We start from the raw sequence: 16,001 nt of genomic DNA, 5'->3' as shown, positions 1-16,001 counted from the left end.
TCTCACCTTGTGGGTTCGTGCTGCTGCTACCATCCTAGAATCTCACCTTGTGGGTTCGTGCTGCTGCTGTTACCATCCTAGAATCTCACCTTAAGGGTTCGTGTTGCTGCTACCATCCTAGAATCTCACCTTGTGGGTTCGTGCTGCTGCTGCTACCATCCTAGAATCTCACCTTGTGGGTTCGTGCTGCTGCTACCATCCTAGAATCTCACCTTGTGGGTTCGTGCTGCTGCTGTTACCATCCTAGAATCTCACCTTGTGGGTTCGTGCTGCTGCTGTTACCATCCTAGAATCTCACCCAGGGTCAGAGGGGCGCTAGCCAACAGAGTGGAACAGCGCGGACTTCCTAATATAAACTCCTCGTTCCAGACGCAAGCATCATCATCATCGCACCTCGTCGCTTTGCCATTCCTCCTGCTACACACTGTTAATGGAACCGTCAGCCGCATCAGAACAACAGCACCTTCTCCTTTATAAATTGAAAATTAAAGGCAGGAGCCACAAAAGTGCGATTGTGGCCATGCAACACAAACGATGGACAATACCGCAACCCATAGATATACATACACATAGACTTATAGTGATACACAGAGACCAGAAGAGACTCAATATATATTGATACCCACAGATATACATTAAAGACGAGCCCACAGCAGTGCGATTGTGGCCATGCAGCACAAACGATGGACAATACAGCAACACGATGTGGCCTAGGGGCTCGATCAACACGGGAACAGCGAAACGCCGACTCGTCGTGGCTGGCAGACCTCGACATTGACATTCAGCTCCTGCACGCGTTGCAATCGCCGCCGTCCTCGTTCGCGAGAACGGAATAGAATAACGCAATGTAATCATTGATAATTGCTCTACAATAGCACGGCCCGGTCGCCAGGGGGCGCTCCGGGTCGAGCTGGCCGGGTTCCCAGCCCCCATCTCCGCGTCACTTCCAGGCGAGGTCGAGGAGGCTCCCGCACGAGGGGAGGAGGAGGCCGCGGTGGGCATGGCGCGCAGCGTGGGGCAGTGCCGGCACTACCAGCGCGGCTGCGAGCTGCAGGTGCGGTCGGGTGGCCTCCCAACCCCCGGCGGGGCCCCGGTACCCCGGGGAGACCACTGGGACCCCCCCGTGTCCTCCTTGCTCCCCCCCCCCCGTTCCCCCAAGGTGTAGCCGCAAATCTCCGACGTCGCCCTGCGTGCGGCCTTCGGACCTCCGTGTTTGGCTTGGAATAATTACAATGAAAGCATTTAGGAATGCTTATTTGGCGAATTCTCGCGGTGTTAAAAAGTCGTACGCGGAATAGATTTCAATGGGACGTGGAAGCGCAGCGGAGTCGCGCCCGCGTGGACTCGGATCTGGGAAGCTCGGCAGCTGTTGAGGCCATTGGCACTCGCACGTGAAGAAGCGTGGTGAAGTATGGTTAACCCTACCCACCTACATAGACCAGCGTGGTGAAGTATGGTTAACCCTACCCACCTACATAGACCAGCGTGGTGAAGTATGGTTAACCCTACCCACCTACATAGACCAGCGTGGTGAAGTATGGTTAACCCTACCCACCTACATAGACCAGCGTGGTGAAGTATGGTTAACCCTACCCACCTACATAGACCAGAGTGGTGAAGTATGGTTAACCCTACCCACCTACATAGACCAGAGTGGTGAAGTATGGTTAACTCTACCCACCTACATAGACCAGCGAGGTGAAGTATGGTTAACCCTACCCACCTACATAGACCAGCGTGGTGAAGTATGGTTAACCCTACCCACCTACATAGACCAGCGTGGTGAAGTATGGTTAACCCTACCCACCTACATAGACCAGAGTGGTGAAGTATGGTTAACCCTACCCACCTACATAGACCAGAGTGGTGAAGTATGGTTAACCCTACCCACCTACATAGACCAGCGTGGTGAAGTATGGTTAACCCTACCCACCTACATAGACCAGCGTGGTGAAGTATGGTTAACCCTACCCACCTCCATAGACCAGCGAGGTGAAGTATGGTTAACCCTACCCACCTACATAGACCAGCGTGGTGAAGTATGGTTAACCCTACCCACCTACATAGACCAGCGTGGTGAAGTATGGTTAACCCTACCCACCTACATAGACCAGAGTGGTGAAATATGGTTAACCCTACCCACCTACATGGACCAGCGAGGTGAAGTATGGTTGACCCTACCCACCTACATGGACCAGCGTGGTGAAGTATGCTTAACCCTACCCACGTACATAGACCAGAGTGGTGAAGTATGGTTAACCCTACCCACCTACATAGACCAGCGTGGTGAAGTATGAATAACCCTACCCACCTACATGGACCAGCGTGGTGAAGTATGGTTTACCCTACCCACCTATATAGACCAGAGTGGTGAAGTATGGTTAACCCTACCCACCTATATAGACCAGAGTGGTGAAGTATGGTTAACTCTACCCACCTACATAGACCAGCGAGGTGAAGTATGGTTAACCCTACCCACCTACATAGACCAGCGTGGTGAAGTATGGTTAACCCTACCCACCTACATAGACCAGCGTGGTGAAGTATGGTTAACCCTACCCACCTACATAGACCAGAGTGGTGAAGTATGGTTAACCCTACCCACCTACATAGACCAGAGTGGTGAAGTATGGTTAACCCTACCCACCTACATAGACCAGCGTGGTGAAGTATGGTTAACCCTACCCACCTACATAGACCAGCGTGGTGAAGTATGGTTAACCCTACCCACCTCCATAGACCAGCGAGGTGAAGTATGGTTAACCCTACCCACCTACATAGACCAGCGTGGTGAAGTATGGTTAACCCTACCCACCTACATAGACCAGCGTGGTGAAGTATGGTTAACCCTACCCACCTACATAGACCAGAGTGGTGAAATATGGTTAACCCTACCCACCTACATGGACCAGCGAGGTGAAGTATGGTTAACCCTACCCACCTACATAGACCAGCGTGGTGAAGTATGGTTAACCCTACCCACCTACATGGACCAGCGTGGTGAAGTATGGTTGACCCTACCCACCTACATAGACCGGAGTGGTGAAGTATGGTTAACCCTACCCACCTACATAGACCAGCGTGGTGAAGTATGGTTAACCCTACCCACCTACATGGACCAGCGTGGTGAAGTATGGTTAACCCTACCCACCTCCATAGACCAGCGTGGTGAAGTATGGTTAACCCTACCCACCTCCATAGACCAGAGTGGTGAAGTATGGTTAACCCTACCCACCTCCATAGACCAGCGTGGTGAAGTATGGTTAACCCTACCCACCTCCATAGACCAGCGTGGTGAAGTATGGTTAACCCTACCCACCTACATGGACCAGCGAGGTGAAGTATGGTTAACCCTACCCACCTACATAGACCAGCGTGGTGAAGTATGGTTAACCCTACCCACCTACATAGACCAGAGTGGTGAAATATGGTTAACCCTACCCACCTACATGGACCAGCGAGGTGAAGTATGGTTAACCCTACCCACCTACATAGACCAGCGTGGTGAAGTATGGTTAACCCTACCCACCTACATGGACCAGCGTGGTGAAGTATGTTTGACCCTACCCACCTACATAGACCAGCGTGGTGAAGTATGGTTAACCCTACCCATCTACATAGACCAGAGTGGTGAAGTATGGTTAACCCTACCCACCTCCATAGACCAGCGTGGTGAAGTATGATTAACCCTACCCACCTACATGGACCAGCGTGGTGAAGTATGGTTAACCCTACCCACCTACATGGACCAGCGTGGTGAAGTATGGTTAACTCTACCCACCTACATAGACCAGCGTGGTGAAGTATGGTGAACCCTACCCACCTCCATAGACCAGCGTGGTGAAGTATGGTTAACCCTACCCACCTACATGGACCAGCGTGGTGAAGTATGCTTAACCCTACCCACGTACATAGACCAGAGTGGTGAAGTATGGTTAACCCTACCCACCTACATAGACCAGCGTGGTGAAGTATGGTTAACCCTACCCACCTCCATAGACTAGAGTGGTGAAGTATGGTTAACCCTACCCACCTATATAGACCAGAGTGGTGAAGTATGGTTAACCCTACCCACCTCCATAGACCAGCGTGGTGAAGTATGGTTAACCCTACCCACCTCCATAGACCAGCATGGTGAAGTATGGTTAACCCTACCCACCTACATGGACCAGCGAGGTGAAGTATGGTTAACCCTATCCACCTACATGGACCAGCGTGGTGAAGTATGGTTAACCCTACCCACCTACATAGACCAGCGTGGTGAAGTATGGTTAACCCTACCCACCTCCATAGACTAGAGTGGTGAAGTATGGTTAACCCTACCCACCTACATAGACCAGAGTGGTGAAGTATGGTTAACCCTACCCACCTACATAGACCAGAGTGGTGAAGTATGGTTAACCCTACCCACCTACATAGACCAGCGTGGTGAAGTATGGTTAACCCTACCCACCTACATAGACCAGAGTGGTGAAGTATGGTTAACCCTACCCACCTACATAGACCAGCGTGGTGAAGTATGGTTAACCCTACCCACCTCCATAGACTAGAGTGGTGAAGTATGGTTAACCCTACTCACCTACATAGACCAGAGTGGTGAAGTATGGTTAACCCTACCCACCTCCATAGACCAGCATGGTGAAGTATGGTTAACCCTACCCACCTACATAGACCAGAGTGGTGAAGTATGGTTAACCCTACCCACCTACATAGACCAGAGTGGTGAAGTATGGTTAACCCTACCCACCTACATAGACTAGAGTGGTGAAGTATGGTTAACCCTACCCACCTACATAGACCAGCGTGGTGAAGTATGGTTAACCCTACCCACCTACATGGACCAGCGTGGTGAAGTATGGTTAACCCTACCCACCTACATAGACCAGAGTGGTGAAGTATGGTTAACCCTACCCACCTACATAGACCAGAGTGGTGAAGTATGGTTAACCCTACCCACCTACATAGACCAGCGTGGTGAAGTATGGTTAACCCTACCCACCTACATGGACCAGCGTGAAGTATGGTTAACCCTACCCACCTACATGGACCAGAGTGGTGAAGTATGGTTAACCCTACCCATCTACATAGACCAGAGTGGTGAAGTATGGTTAACCCTACCCACCTACATAGACCAGAGTGGTGAAGTATGGTTAACCCTACCCACCTACATAGACCAGAGTGGTGAAGTATGGTTAACCCTACCCACCTACATGGACCAGCGTGGTGAAGTATGGTTAACCCTACCCACCTACATAGACCAGAGTGGTGAAGTATGGTTAGCCCTACCCACCTACATGGTACCCCTCACGGTGTGAGGGGGTTGGGAGGCCCTCATTAATCCAGTGCGTGCACGTGTGTCTTGTTCGTGTGAAGAGCACCTAGCCTGGTACAAGTGACTTCACCATCACTTCGTGGCTGTCGTGAGAGCGTCGGTATATTGGTTGAATATTACTCGAAACGTTTTCCTTTAGTTTGTAATTTACTGCATAAGTTGAGGTTAAAATGTTGAACGTGTTTGTTTTTGTATGCTCCCAGTCACTGGTTGTGTAAACAATGTTTTATAGCTTTGATAAGAGGGGCTCGTGGCACACGCTGGGCACGTGGCACACGCTGGGCACGTGGCTTTGTGGTCACAGTGCAGTGGGCAAGTCGTGGGTGCAGTCGGCAGGTGCGAGTGGCGCGATTCGTGTGAGCGGGGTGGATGAGCAGGGCAACTTTAGAGTTCGACGCATGTGTGGTGTGTGTTTAACTTCTTTCGCACCGTACGTAGCCAACCGTGCTAATCGGAGGTGCGGGTGAAGTGTGCATTTCAGTGACACACCGCATGGAGTGTATACACGACTGCAAATGTTTGCGAGCTAAAATGTTAATTTATACGAGAGTAGGAATAATGATACTCTGCGATACTTCTGAAACAGTTTATGAGAAACATGTGTTCGTTGTACATTATCACATTATTACTATGATGCTTGACATGATAAGGAAACGTATCCGCAAACAGTCATCACGTAACCTTCATTGGCACTAATTGTAAAACTGCGGGCTTGTGGGTTTCCAAGCTTTAGGGAATTCGAGGTTTGCAAAACAGTCATCCTTGAACACTAATGGGTTATATCAGGAACAAAATATATCGGCAGATAAAACGCCTGCATCCCGCATCTGTCCCTCCATGTAACAAAAACAATGTTTTTATTTGTACACGTCCCACCAGCCACACGTCCTTCTGGGATGGCATCTTCTCAGCAGCATAGGTTACAGACAAGCACCCTCTGCTGGGCCAGTTTTGACAGCAGTTCGCCTTGTTTTTAAACCCCAATGCTGGTGAACTGTAAGTTATATTCTTGGTTCTTTCGGTAAAGTCACGTAGAAGGGAAACAATAAAATAATAAAAATATAAAACAATAAAATTCTCACGACGTTTCGACTGCAACACAAGCAATCATCATCAGGTGTGAAAACCACAACAAGAAAATTTGAAAAAAGTGGCGGTTATTTTTAACGTTAGCACCACGGAGAGCGATTTGACAGTTTGTTCAGATTTCTTGTTGTGGTTTTCACACCTGATGATGATTGCTTGTGTTGCAGTCGAAACATCGTGAGAATGTTATTGTTTTATATTTTTATTATTTGATTGTTTCCCTTATACGTGACTTTACCGAAAGAACCAAGAATATGAATCCCTGCAGTCACGAAAACTTTAAATTAAAATTGAACTGTAAGTTATTTTGCGTACAGTGCATTTTGTACTAAAACGAAGTATTATTCCTTCTAACAGAGTGCCCTTGTCTTTAAACATCAGGCAGTTCATCTCCTAGGTTGGAGTTGCAGGTTCGAGTCCCTGTTGGTGTGTGTGTATGAGCGGTGGCGCAGTGGTGAGCATGCTGTGCTACAAACCAGGCAACTCAAGTTTGATTCCTGCTCACAGCACACACCAGTGGCACTTATATGAACCAGTGCTGGCCTCCCCTATGTCGACTCGGCCTTAAATGAGTACCTGGTGCAGTGTGTAAATATTGCCACTTGGGAGACAAAGGCGGCCGGGTGTGTTGTTGGCCTACCCCCTCATGTGCCGTGCCGGGCTTGATAGGTGGTTGCCAACAGCACTTGCCCCAAGAGTCAGTTAAGGGGGGATCTTTGTGTTTTTGTATGCAGGCCGCATGCTGCAATGTCTTCTACCCATGCCGTCTGTGTCACGATGACAAGGAGGACCACGCCATGGACCGCTTCCAGGTGACCACTGTGCGCTGCTCGAGCTGCAGCTCCGTCCAGCAGGTGTGTACACACCTTCAGAGCGTGGGGACACACACACACCTGTGCACACACAGGTACTCACCTGGACCATGTTCATGCCGAGGTCTCTATGCTCACTCACACACACACACAGCTGAGCAAATACACACCTGGGTTCCGGCATACTTTGGCCCATGTGTTCACCAAACACAGCCAAAGATGCCCCGTGTAGCCTTTAATGGACTACTCTTGCGGTAAATGCTGTTAGCGAGCACCTATGAAGATTCGAGTAGGTGGCCAAAACCATGCCCGGACACCCTTTGTCTCCCCAAAACCATGGCAGGTTCTCATTTCAGGGTGAGTTGACCTCGGGTAGGCCGAGAACTGCTTGAAATACTCGCCACTGTTATTGGTCATGAGCAGAAATCGAACTCGGGTCGCTGGGTTCGAAAGTGCACTAACCACGCCACAACCACTCCCCGTACCCAAACAACATTTGCCACTAAGTGGTTGTGACAACACCACGGTACTAGTGCCAGGCTAGGTGCACATTGAGGGCACGTGAAATCTCAATGGTTCTCTGGCCGGAGGTAACAGGACAGACCCAGGTGTTTTGGGTTGACCGACTGAGATGACTGACAGTTGCACCACCTGTGCTCCTTACTGCGCAAATGTGCTGTGTTTTAGCATAAAAATACACACACATAACATACAGTCGGGCAGGTGTGCACCTGGCTCTCCTGCGACGTGTGACACATTCCACGGTTGTGGAGGGATGCTGGTAGTTCTAGGTGGGTCCGGGTATACACGTGGTGTGTAGTTCTCGATGAGTCCTGGTGTACACGTGTGTAGTTCTAGGTGGGTCCTGGTGTACACGTGGTGCGTAGTTCTAGGTGGGTCCTGGTGTACACGTGGCGCGTAGTTCTAGGTAGGTGCTAGTGTACACGTGGTGCGTAGTTTTAGATGGGTCCCGGTGTCCACGTGGCGCGTACCTAACGGTGTGCAGGTGGGCAGGACGTGCACGCAGTGCGGCGTCGTGTTTGGCGAGTACTACTGCGACGTCTGCCACCTGTACGACCGCGACAAGCAGCAGTACCACTGCTCCTCTTGCGGAATCTGCAGGTGAGATGCTTGCACCTCCGCCCTTGTCCCCCTGTTTCAAACTTGCCGGACGCCTCCGGTTTCTTCTCGCATTTGCCAAGGTGATTTAAAAGTGCTTGCACCCAAATGATCAAGTTTAAAAACAAAACATCTAACAGATATCTAACAAGTATTGAAATATGTCCGCATATCCAGCATGAATCAAGACTCAGAAATAGCAAGTTTAAAGATGTGGGTCTTGACCACCGGCTTGCAGGCTTATATAATTTCAAAATCGTAACTAAGCAGATCAGGGTCACTGCCAAAAATATTAAACAATGTGAATATACGAGGTTGTCGGCTGGCACAGAAGTCAGAGGGCTGAGCTAGCATCGCTGAGTTCCTGGGTTCAAATGCAGGCAGCCGCTTGTGATTAAACCGGGTCCTCAAACTGGACTCGAATGACTTAGTTGCTTTTTGCATTCAAGTTGACAAAATTCCAGCTCTTACGAATGAGCTGTAGAGGTTAGTCACGTGACGAGCATGAGTCCCAAGTGGCGGCAGCCGTGTGGGCAAGTGCTGCCCCCTACTGTGTGTTCCAGAATTTAACATTGTTTGGTGATTTGGCTGCTGCAATGAGAATGGTGCACAAGCACCGTTCACGTTTCAGGCAATGCATACCAGAGGATACGTGAAGGGACGTCAGAAGTAGCTCTGTGATATCCACTTCACTGTGCCATTCTCTAACACAGAGGGTTGTACTGCTCTGCGAGAGAATCCAAAGGGACGCTTCATCTCATGATGTGACACTGAGAAACCCGTTTTTTTTACTTTGCACATGTCATCGGCAGGGTATGGCCTGTTAAAATAAATCCTGCTGGGTTGGACAATAACGTTGGACGTAGAAACGGAAAATTATCCCACTCATGTCAGACATCCCAGGATACACGTAACCTTGGTGTGTATGCACAGGAGAAAGATATTTGTCCCTTGGGTTGAGGCTTCCTTAAGGCACTGCCAAGTTACACTGGTGTTATCAATTCAGGTTGGTGAAGGTGGGGAGCATAGACGTTGGTGCATAGTACATTACAACAATATGTTCTGCAATGCTCTCTACACGTGTACATTGTACTACTGTGCTCTCATCCGATCTCGGGTTCTGGGAATGTCGCTGCAGTCTCTTGGCTTCCGGCATTGGGTGCTGGAATCCTCTCTGGACGTGCGCCCCTCTCAGCGTTGCCGTGCGTGTCTCTCTTGCAGGATCGGCCCAAGGGAGGGTTTCTTCCACTGCTCTAAATGCAATCTATGTCTGCCCACTTCCCTCCACGACAAGCATAAGGTAGAACCGGGGCTATCCCATCGTTTAATCCACCGACGATTGTGACTGACCACTTTCTCTCGTGGTCCATTACTCGGGCCACGCTAACAATGACTGCCGCCCCCACGTACCGACTCCGGAAAACCCCTCCGAGCGTCGGGCCGGTGTGGGTGGATTATCTGGAGCGCTTCGTGCGCGCGTGTTTTTCGGCGGCGGTATCATTTCGGTCCGCGTGCCAGTAAACTGTTCAGTTCCTGAAGAAGCTGTGAGCACATGGAGCGAAACGTCGGACATGGTGGCGAACGCCGCGGGGTGCAACGTGAAATCGCATTGGAGAACTAGCACGGCACAACCGGGAAAGTCAACGTAGTGATAAATCCAGCGAGTGCCACGTCACAGAATGTTCGCACGCTCGTGTCTGCCCAGTCACTGCTGCGTGTCTGTGTTTTACCTTCCCATCCTTTTTTCTCTCCCCCGTTTCTCCCCAGTGCGTGGAGAACGTATCTCGTCAAAACTGCCCCGTGTGCATGGAGGTGAGAGGTTGGGTGGTGGTGGCTGTAAATTCACACTGTGTGCCTGTGTGCCTGTGTGCATGCGATATGATGCACGCATCACGAGCCTAAGAATACATTTTTTTCCATCAAGCGCCTTCCCTATGCAACTCACAAATGATCAATATTCAACAATTATTATTTAAAGCTTTCATGACTGCAGGGATTCATATTCTTAGTTCTTTTGGTAAAGTCACGCAGATAATTTTATTGTTTTATATTTTTATTATTTTATTGTTTTCCCTTCTATGTGACTTTACCGAAAGAACTAAGAATATTCAACAATTAATTTGGTGATGCTGCTTCTGCTGGGTTGGCAGTGGTGCGCAAGTACAGTTAACAAACGAACTGGGCACATTTGTCAAAAATCCCGTGGCCTTAATGTAAAACAGATATATATAAAAGACGAAAATTTGGGCAACGGCTCTCTTCGCGAGCACTAAGTATCCATGTTTAAGCAACGAGCAATGCAGGGGTGCACACGATGATGGCGATTCGTGTTCATGAAATATAATGTACAGCCCTTCCATCCACTGCTGGATGATGGTCTCGCCATTCGCATGGAGGTTGTTTGACTATACTTCATGCTGGACTGTGCGGGTTGTTAAAGGTTGCTCAGAACTTGGTGCAAATATCACTTCCGGTAGCCGTAGTCGGGAGTTGAACTCGGATCTCCAGTGCTGTGTTTTTGGCCTTGCGTGTTTTGTCGGATTCCAGGATCTGCACACGTCTCGAGACGCTGCCATGCCTCTGCCTTGTGGACATCTCTTGCACAGGCAAGCATTGGTGTCACAGTGACCCACGCAGCACAACCACGCGGCACAATCACAACTACAGCACGACCATACCCGTGGCACAACGACAACCACCGCACAACCACATCATGACTACACCCATGGCACAACCACAACCATGGCACATCTAAATTATACCACAATTCACAGAACTCTCTTCCCCCAGCCATCCGTGCTGTGTAAAATAAATACGCCCACTGTTTATATAAAGCATTCTGGGATGCTGTCGCATTTATTTTATATGCTATGTAAGTCGACTTTGTATCGCCTTCACTCAAACAGAGCCCCGTAAACTATAAAACAAACACACCCAGTTTCCATGCAGCGTCTTGACATGCGGTCACATTTAGACGATACATATAAATCCACGTTGCGTTTGTGTCTATAAAATACACAACACGAATTAATCAGCCCACCACCACGACCACCACCTGCTGCACCACGTGTCCGATACACACCACGTGTCTGATGCACGCCACTCCTCCCTCGGCCGGTTCAGCTTTGCGTGAATCTCACTGGATGACTCTAACCACCTGGCCGCTTTCTGTCTGTCTGTGTTCCAGTGCTTGCTTCAAGCAGACGCTGAGATACAGGTGAGTGCAGGACGGCAACTGCAACCACGCCCGCACCCACGAAGCGGAGTTGGGGGGGGGATTATCACCTCGCCACCCTCCCCCCTCCCCTAGCAAACAACCACAGCCATCACCTGCACGCTGTGTCCACAGCAAGCAGCGATAACTGGGGCTGTAGTTCACACAGTGTGCAGCTGTGAGTGGGCAGAAGCGGGTTGTGCTGCCGCTGCTGCTGTTGTTCGCAGTTGTCTGTCACCAGCGCTCGGTTTTCTTGTGGCTCGTTTGTCAATCGCCCATGGTCACTAGTCTCGTTTAAATGTTGTTTGGTGTGGACGCTGGTGATGGCTCGATTGACGCTTTTTGTCCGACCAGTGGGGAAATCATCGTGCCGGTTGTTCACCAATGTAAAGTCCCAAGACTTGTTTCAAGGAGGGTCATGACACAATGGGATATTTGGCCAATTGCATCAATGGGGGTTTCGCTTCGTGCAGGAGGCAAGCGGAGTGCCGAGGGAAAACTCCACGCAAAAGGGAAGGGAGTGACGGTCGGCAGTGCCATCTCCTTTCCATCTCCTTGCCACATCCTGACAGCCCCATGCCCTGGCGAGCTCTGGATGCCACCCATCTAAGTACACCCACTGTAGATACAACAAATTGATTGCGAATGGTGGTTGGCATAGTGACGCTTCTACTGCTGCTGCGGGTGATGGTGCCGGTGGTAATGGTGCAGTGGTGGGGACTGCGGATGGTGGTCCTGGCGATGACTCCTGGTTGTCGCTATGGTGACTGCTGCTGGTGATCGTGGTGGTGATGCTGCTGACAGTAATGGTGCTGTGCTGTGAGGAGTGGCGATTCAGTGATGAGCATGCTGCTCTACGAACCTGGATACCCGAGTTCAATTCTAGCTCAAAGCCAGCACCAGTGATGATTGTCTGAACTGATACTGGGCCTCTCCTCGGTTGACTGCCTCACATTAGTACCTTGTGCATTGTGTAAATGTCGGCACTAGGGAGACAAAGGTGGCCGGGCGTGATGCTGTCCACCCTCCCCCCCCCGTGTACTGTGCCAGCTTTCATAGGTACTTACTAACAGCACTTGCCCAACAATATGTTAAGGCCATAGGGGGATCTTTGCTTTTGCCTTTACCCGAGCAGTGCGTACCGTTGCCCGCTCTGCGCTCGATCCATGGTGCCCATGAGCTCCGTGTGGAGCAACATGGACGAGGAGGTGGCGCAGATGCCCATGCCGGAGGAATACCAGAATCTCGTCCTGATGGTGAGCCGCTTGGCATTCGCTCACCACCCGCTCGGCACTGTGATCACATGTATCACCGCTCACTGCACACAATCGTCACGTGCATGATGATTGTTCACTGCAGTCACTGGCGACTGTGCGACGACCATCGGCTCACTACACTTGAGTAACCGGTTCAATCACCGAAGGCTGAAACCCAGGTTCCAAGCCAGGATCTTGACAGTGCTGGCCTCATTACTCGTGCATGGCCATCGAGCTGCCCAGCCTGCTCTCGTTGGCAACAATATATCCACTGCTGGATGAAGCCATGCAATCGTTGTCTTATAATACAACTAGAGGCCAACCGAAACTGAATTTCTGGTTTTGGCTGAAACCGAAACCAGACAAAGTTAAAAATTTACTTTCGGCCGAAAGCGAAGCCGAAAGTTTAATTACACTTTCGACCGAGACCGAAACAGAAAGGTATATAACCGAAGTTACCGAACACAAGATTTATGAAATATGTCATGATGCAATGCTACTTTAAGTAAAAAGAAATCTAGAACTAATTCAGAGCCTGCAGTAAGAGTCGCTAAATATCAAATCTTTAGGTGTTACTTAGTAATTATATGCAAACAAACGAATGTTGTAGTGAAGAAACAACAGTTGTTCCATATTCAGCCAGACAGGCTGCTTGCTGTCTGTTGACCGGTCGTATATACATTAGCAGCCTGCATGGTTGCGGCTGTAACCTCGCTCCCAAGCTGCTGCTGCTGACGTGTTTGTGTGTACGTGTGTGTGTATGCAGCCTATTGCATAGGATTGCCTAGCGCCGACTGACCGGCCGATAGGCAGTGATTGACGTAGCACGAGCGTTATATTCTAAAAATAGATCTTCAGTTGACGAATGACGACCGAAAGTCAATATCAGTTTCGGCCGAAACCGAAAGTAAAAATTTCGATTTAAAGCTTTCGTGACTGCAATGATTCATCTTCTTTGGTTCTTTCGGTAAAGTCACGTAGAATGAGAATAAAATAATAAATTGATAAAATAAAATAACACAATAATATTCTCACGACGTTTCGGCCACAATAGCTTGTGACCAGTCACAAGCTAATCATTCAGCCATTTCAATGCTAAATTATATGCCAATTCCTTTGTCAAGGCTCTTTGTTCCTCTCACATAGCTTAAGAGCCGTGATCTGAACGTGGCTCTCTCACTCCAGCGCTGTCCTACCAGACAGTCTCGCCCCTTCACCTGATGAAGGCCGCTTGTGTTGTGGCCGAAACGTCGTGAGAATATTATTGTGTTATTTTATTTTATCAATTTATTATTTTATTCTCATTCTACGTGACTTTACCGAAAGAACCAAAGAAGACGAAAGTAAAAAATTTACCTTCGGCCGAAACCGAAAGTTAAAAAGAGGCCATTTGCCAACTTTCGGCGCTGAAACCGAATTTCGGTCGGCCTCTAGCAACAACCCATTGGACGCCTGTGAGTTGATACGCCCGCTCAGTTTCCATGGCTGATGTCCACTTGCTACCCCCCCCCCCCCCCCGATTGTATCCGTTCCCAGATCCTGTGCAATGACTGCTTGGAGCGCACCCGGGTGCCGTTCCACGTGCTGGGCCTGAAGTGCGATAAGTGCGGCTCCTACAACACCTGCCGCACTGACGAGAAGGCAGTGGAGGCGATGGTGGACAACCAGGAGTCTGCCTCCTGACACATCCAACCTCCGTCTGGAGATCAGGACCTCCTGACCTTCGACCTTCAAATGGATGCCTACCACCACTTAGACGAGTGGGGCCTCATATTTTTTTTACATTTAAGATTCAAATAACTTGTTGTAGCTTACTCTTTGGTTCTTTCGGTAAAGTCACGTAGTTAAAAATAAAATAAATCACGACGTTTCACTCGCAACACAAGTGGTCGTCATCAGGCAAATGAGTCAGCCTCTGCCGTCTTTCAGATCTGCCTTGTGTTCGCGAACACGGTCCGATACATGTCGAATCCCCAGCGTTTGGCATTGTTGCTGCATTGGCACTCATGCACCGCACGTGCTTCTGGTGTTGATACACTTGGGCTACGCCCATCCCCAAACCTTTATAAACAGTTTGCCTTTATAGGCTGACTCGTTTGCCTGATGACGACCGCTTGTGTTGCGTTTGAAACGTCGTGATTTGTTTTATTTTATTTCTACCTACGTGACTTTACCGAAAGAACCTAAGAGTATGGATCCCTGCAGTCATGAAAGCTTCAAATAAAGATTGTTGTAGCCTTGTGGTTTTTTATTTGCGGTAACACAAAAATAAAACATTTCAAGAAATGTTTTCTAAACTCTGCTCTGTGAAGTTTGAGTCCAGTGCCCTCCTTCACGTACCACCTCAATCCACCCTCCATCTCCCCCACCCCCTGCCAGCAGGGCCGTGAGAGGCCCCCACCCCCAACACACCTTCAAACTTAACCAGCAGCACTGCATCTGACAGCGTGACGTCAAGCGCAGGGCCCGGGGTGGTCGCCCCAATTCGCCTCGGCCGCCGCTCTGCAGCCTCACGCAGTCGCAGCGTCAGAGCCGTGGCAGAGAACGCCGTGGCAGAGAACGCCGTGGCAGAGAACGCCATGGCCGGGCGGCATTGCTACGCCTCTCGCTGGAGGTGTGGTGACTGGGCAACGATAGGTGGATGGGTTGGTGCTGTGTCTATCAGCAGAGGTCACTGCAGGAAAAATCCATTCGTGGATTGCCCTATGCTCCGTCGCCAACAACCCACATTGGGTTGGTGGCTAAAGTGATGGACTTTCTCCAGAAACTCCAGTTTCCTCCCACACAAATCAAATGGGCAGGGAATCGACCAAACGTTCTAATGGCAGGATCCTGAACGGTGAGGCTTTGCTGCATAAATAAATAACAGTATTTCTATTCCCAACGTCCTTTATCTGTAAACTCTCTCAGCAGTCACCCCTCCAACTTCGACTGTTGACGCGACAGTGGTTCCACGCTTGCTGTACATTCACATCGGGTTTCCACGAGTCCAGTCTACCTCGTTGCAGTCTTCTCGGTTCAAATAGTAATTCGTGTCACAGGCTGCACGCGCCTGATCTTTGTTGACAGTGTCCAGCGCAACCCAGAGAATGTGCGTTCAGCGGGAGCGGTGGTGCAGTGGTTAGCACGCTGTGTTACGAAACCCAGCGACCTTGGTTTGATTCCTGGCCACGGATAGCATC

General features: G+C 49.8%; 1 protein-coding gene across 1 annotated transcript; it reads left to right on the top strand.

Moving 5' to 3' along the window:
* The first annotated feature begins 904 nt into the window (after positions 1-904).
* RCHY1 (ring finger and CHY zinc finger domain containing 1) lies at positions 905-14,699 on the top strand. Its single transcript, XM_032950131.2, has 9 exons — positions 905-1,054; positions 7,153-7,272; positions 8,237-8,352; positions 9,571-9,649; positions 10,117-10,161; positions 10,897-10,955; positions 11,537-11,566; positions 12,699-12,819; positions 14,356-14,699. Exons 1-9 carry the CDS (start codon positions 1,001-1,003, stop codon positions 14,500-14,502), a joined length of 771 nt encoding a protein of 256 aa, XP_032806022.1. The 5' UTR covers positions 905-1,000; the 3' UTR covers positions 14,503-14,699.
* Positions 14,700-16,001: the final 1,302 nt, after the last annotated feature.

Source organism: Petromyzon marinus, chromosome 8, assembly GCF_048934315.1.
Source record: "Petromyzon marinus isolate PM22_M1 ecotype Great Lakes invasive population chromosome 8, UKy_Petmar_22M1.pri1.0, whole genome shotgun sequence".
In the NCBI taxonomy this organism is placed as follows: domain Eukaryota; kingdom Metazoa; phylum Chordata; class Hyperoartia; order Petromyzontiformes; family Petromyzontidae; genus Petromyzon; species Petromyzon marinus.
Note: the sequence above shows the minus strand (reverse complement) of the source record. Positions and strands in the feature narration are given on the sequence as shown.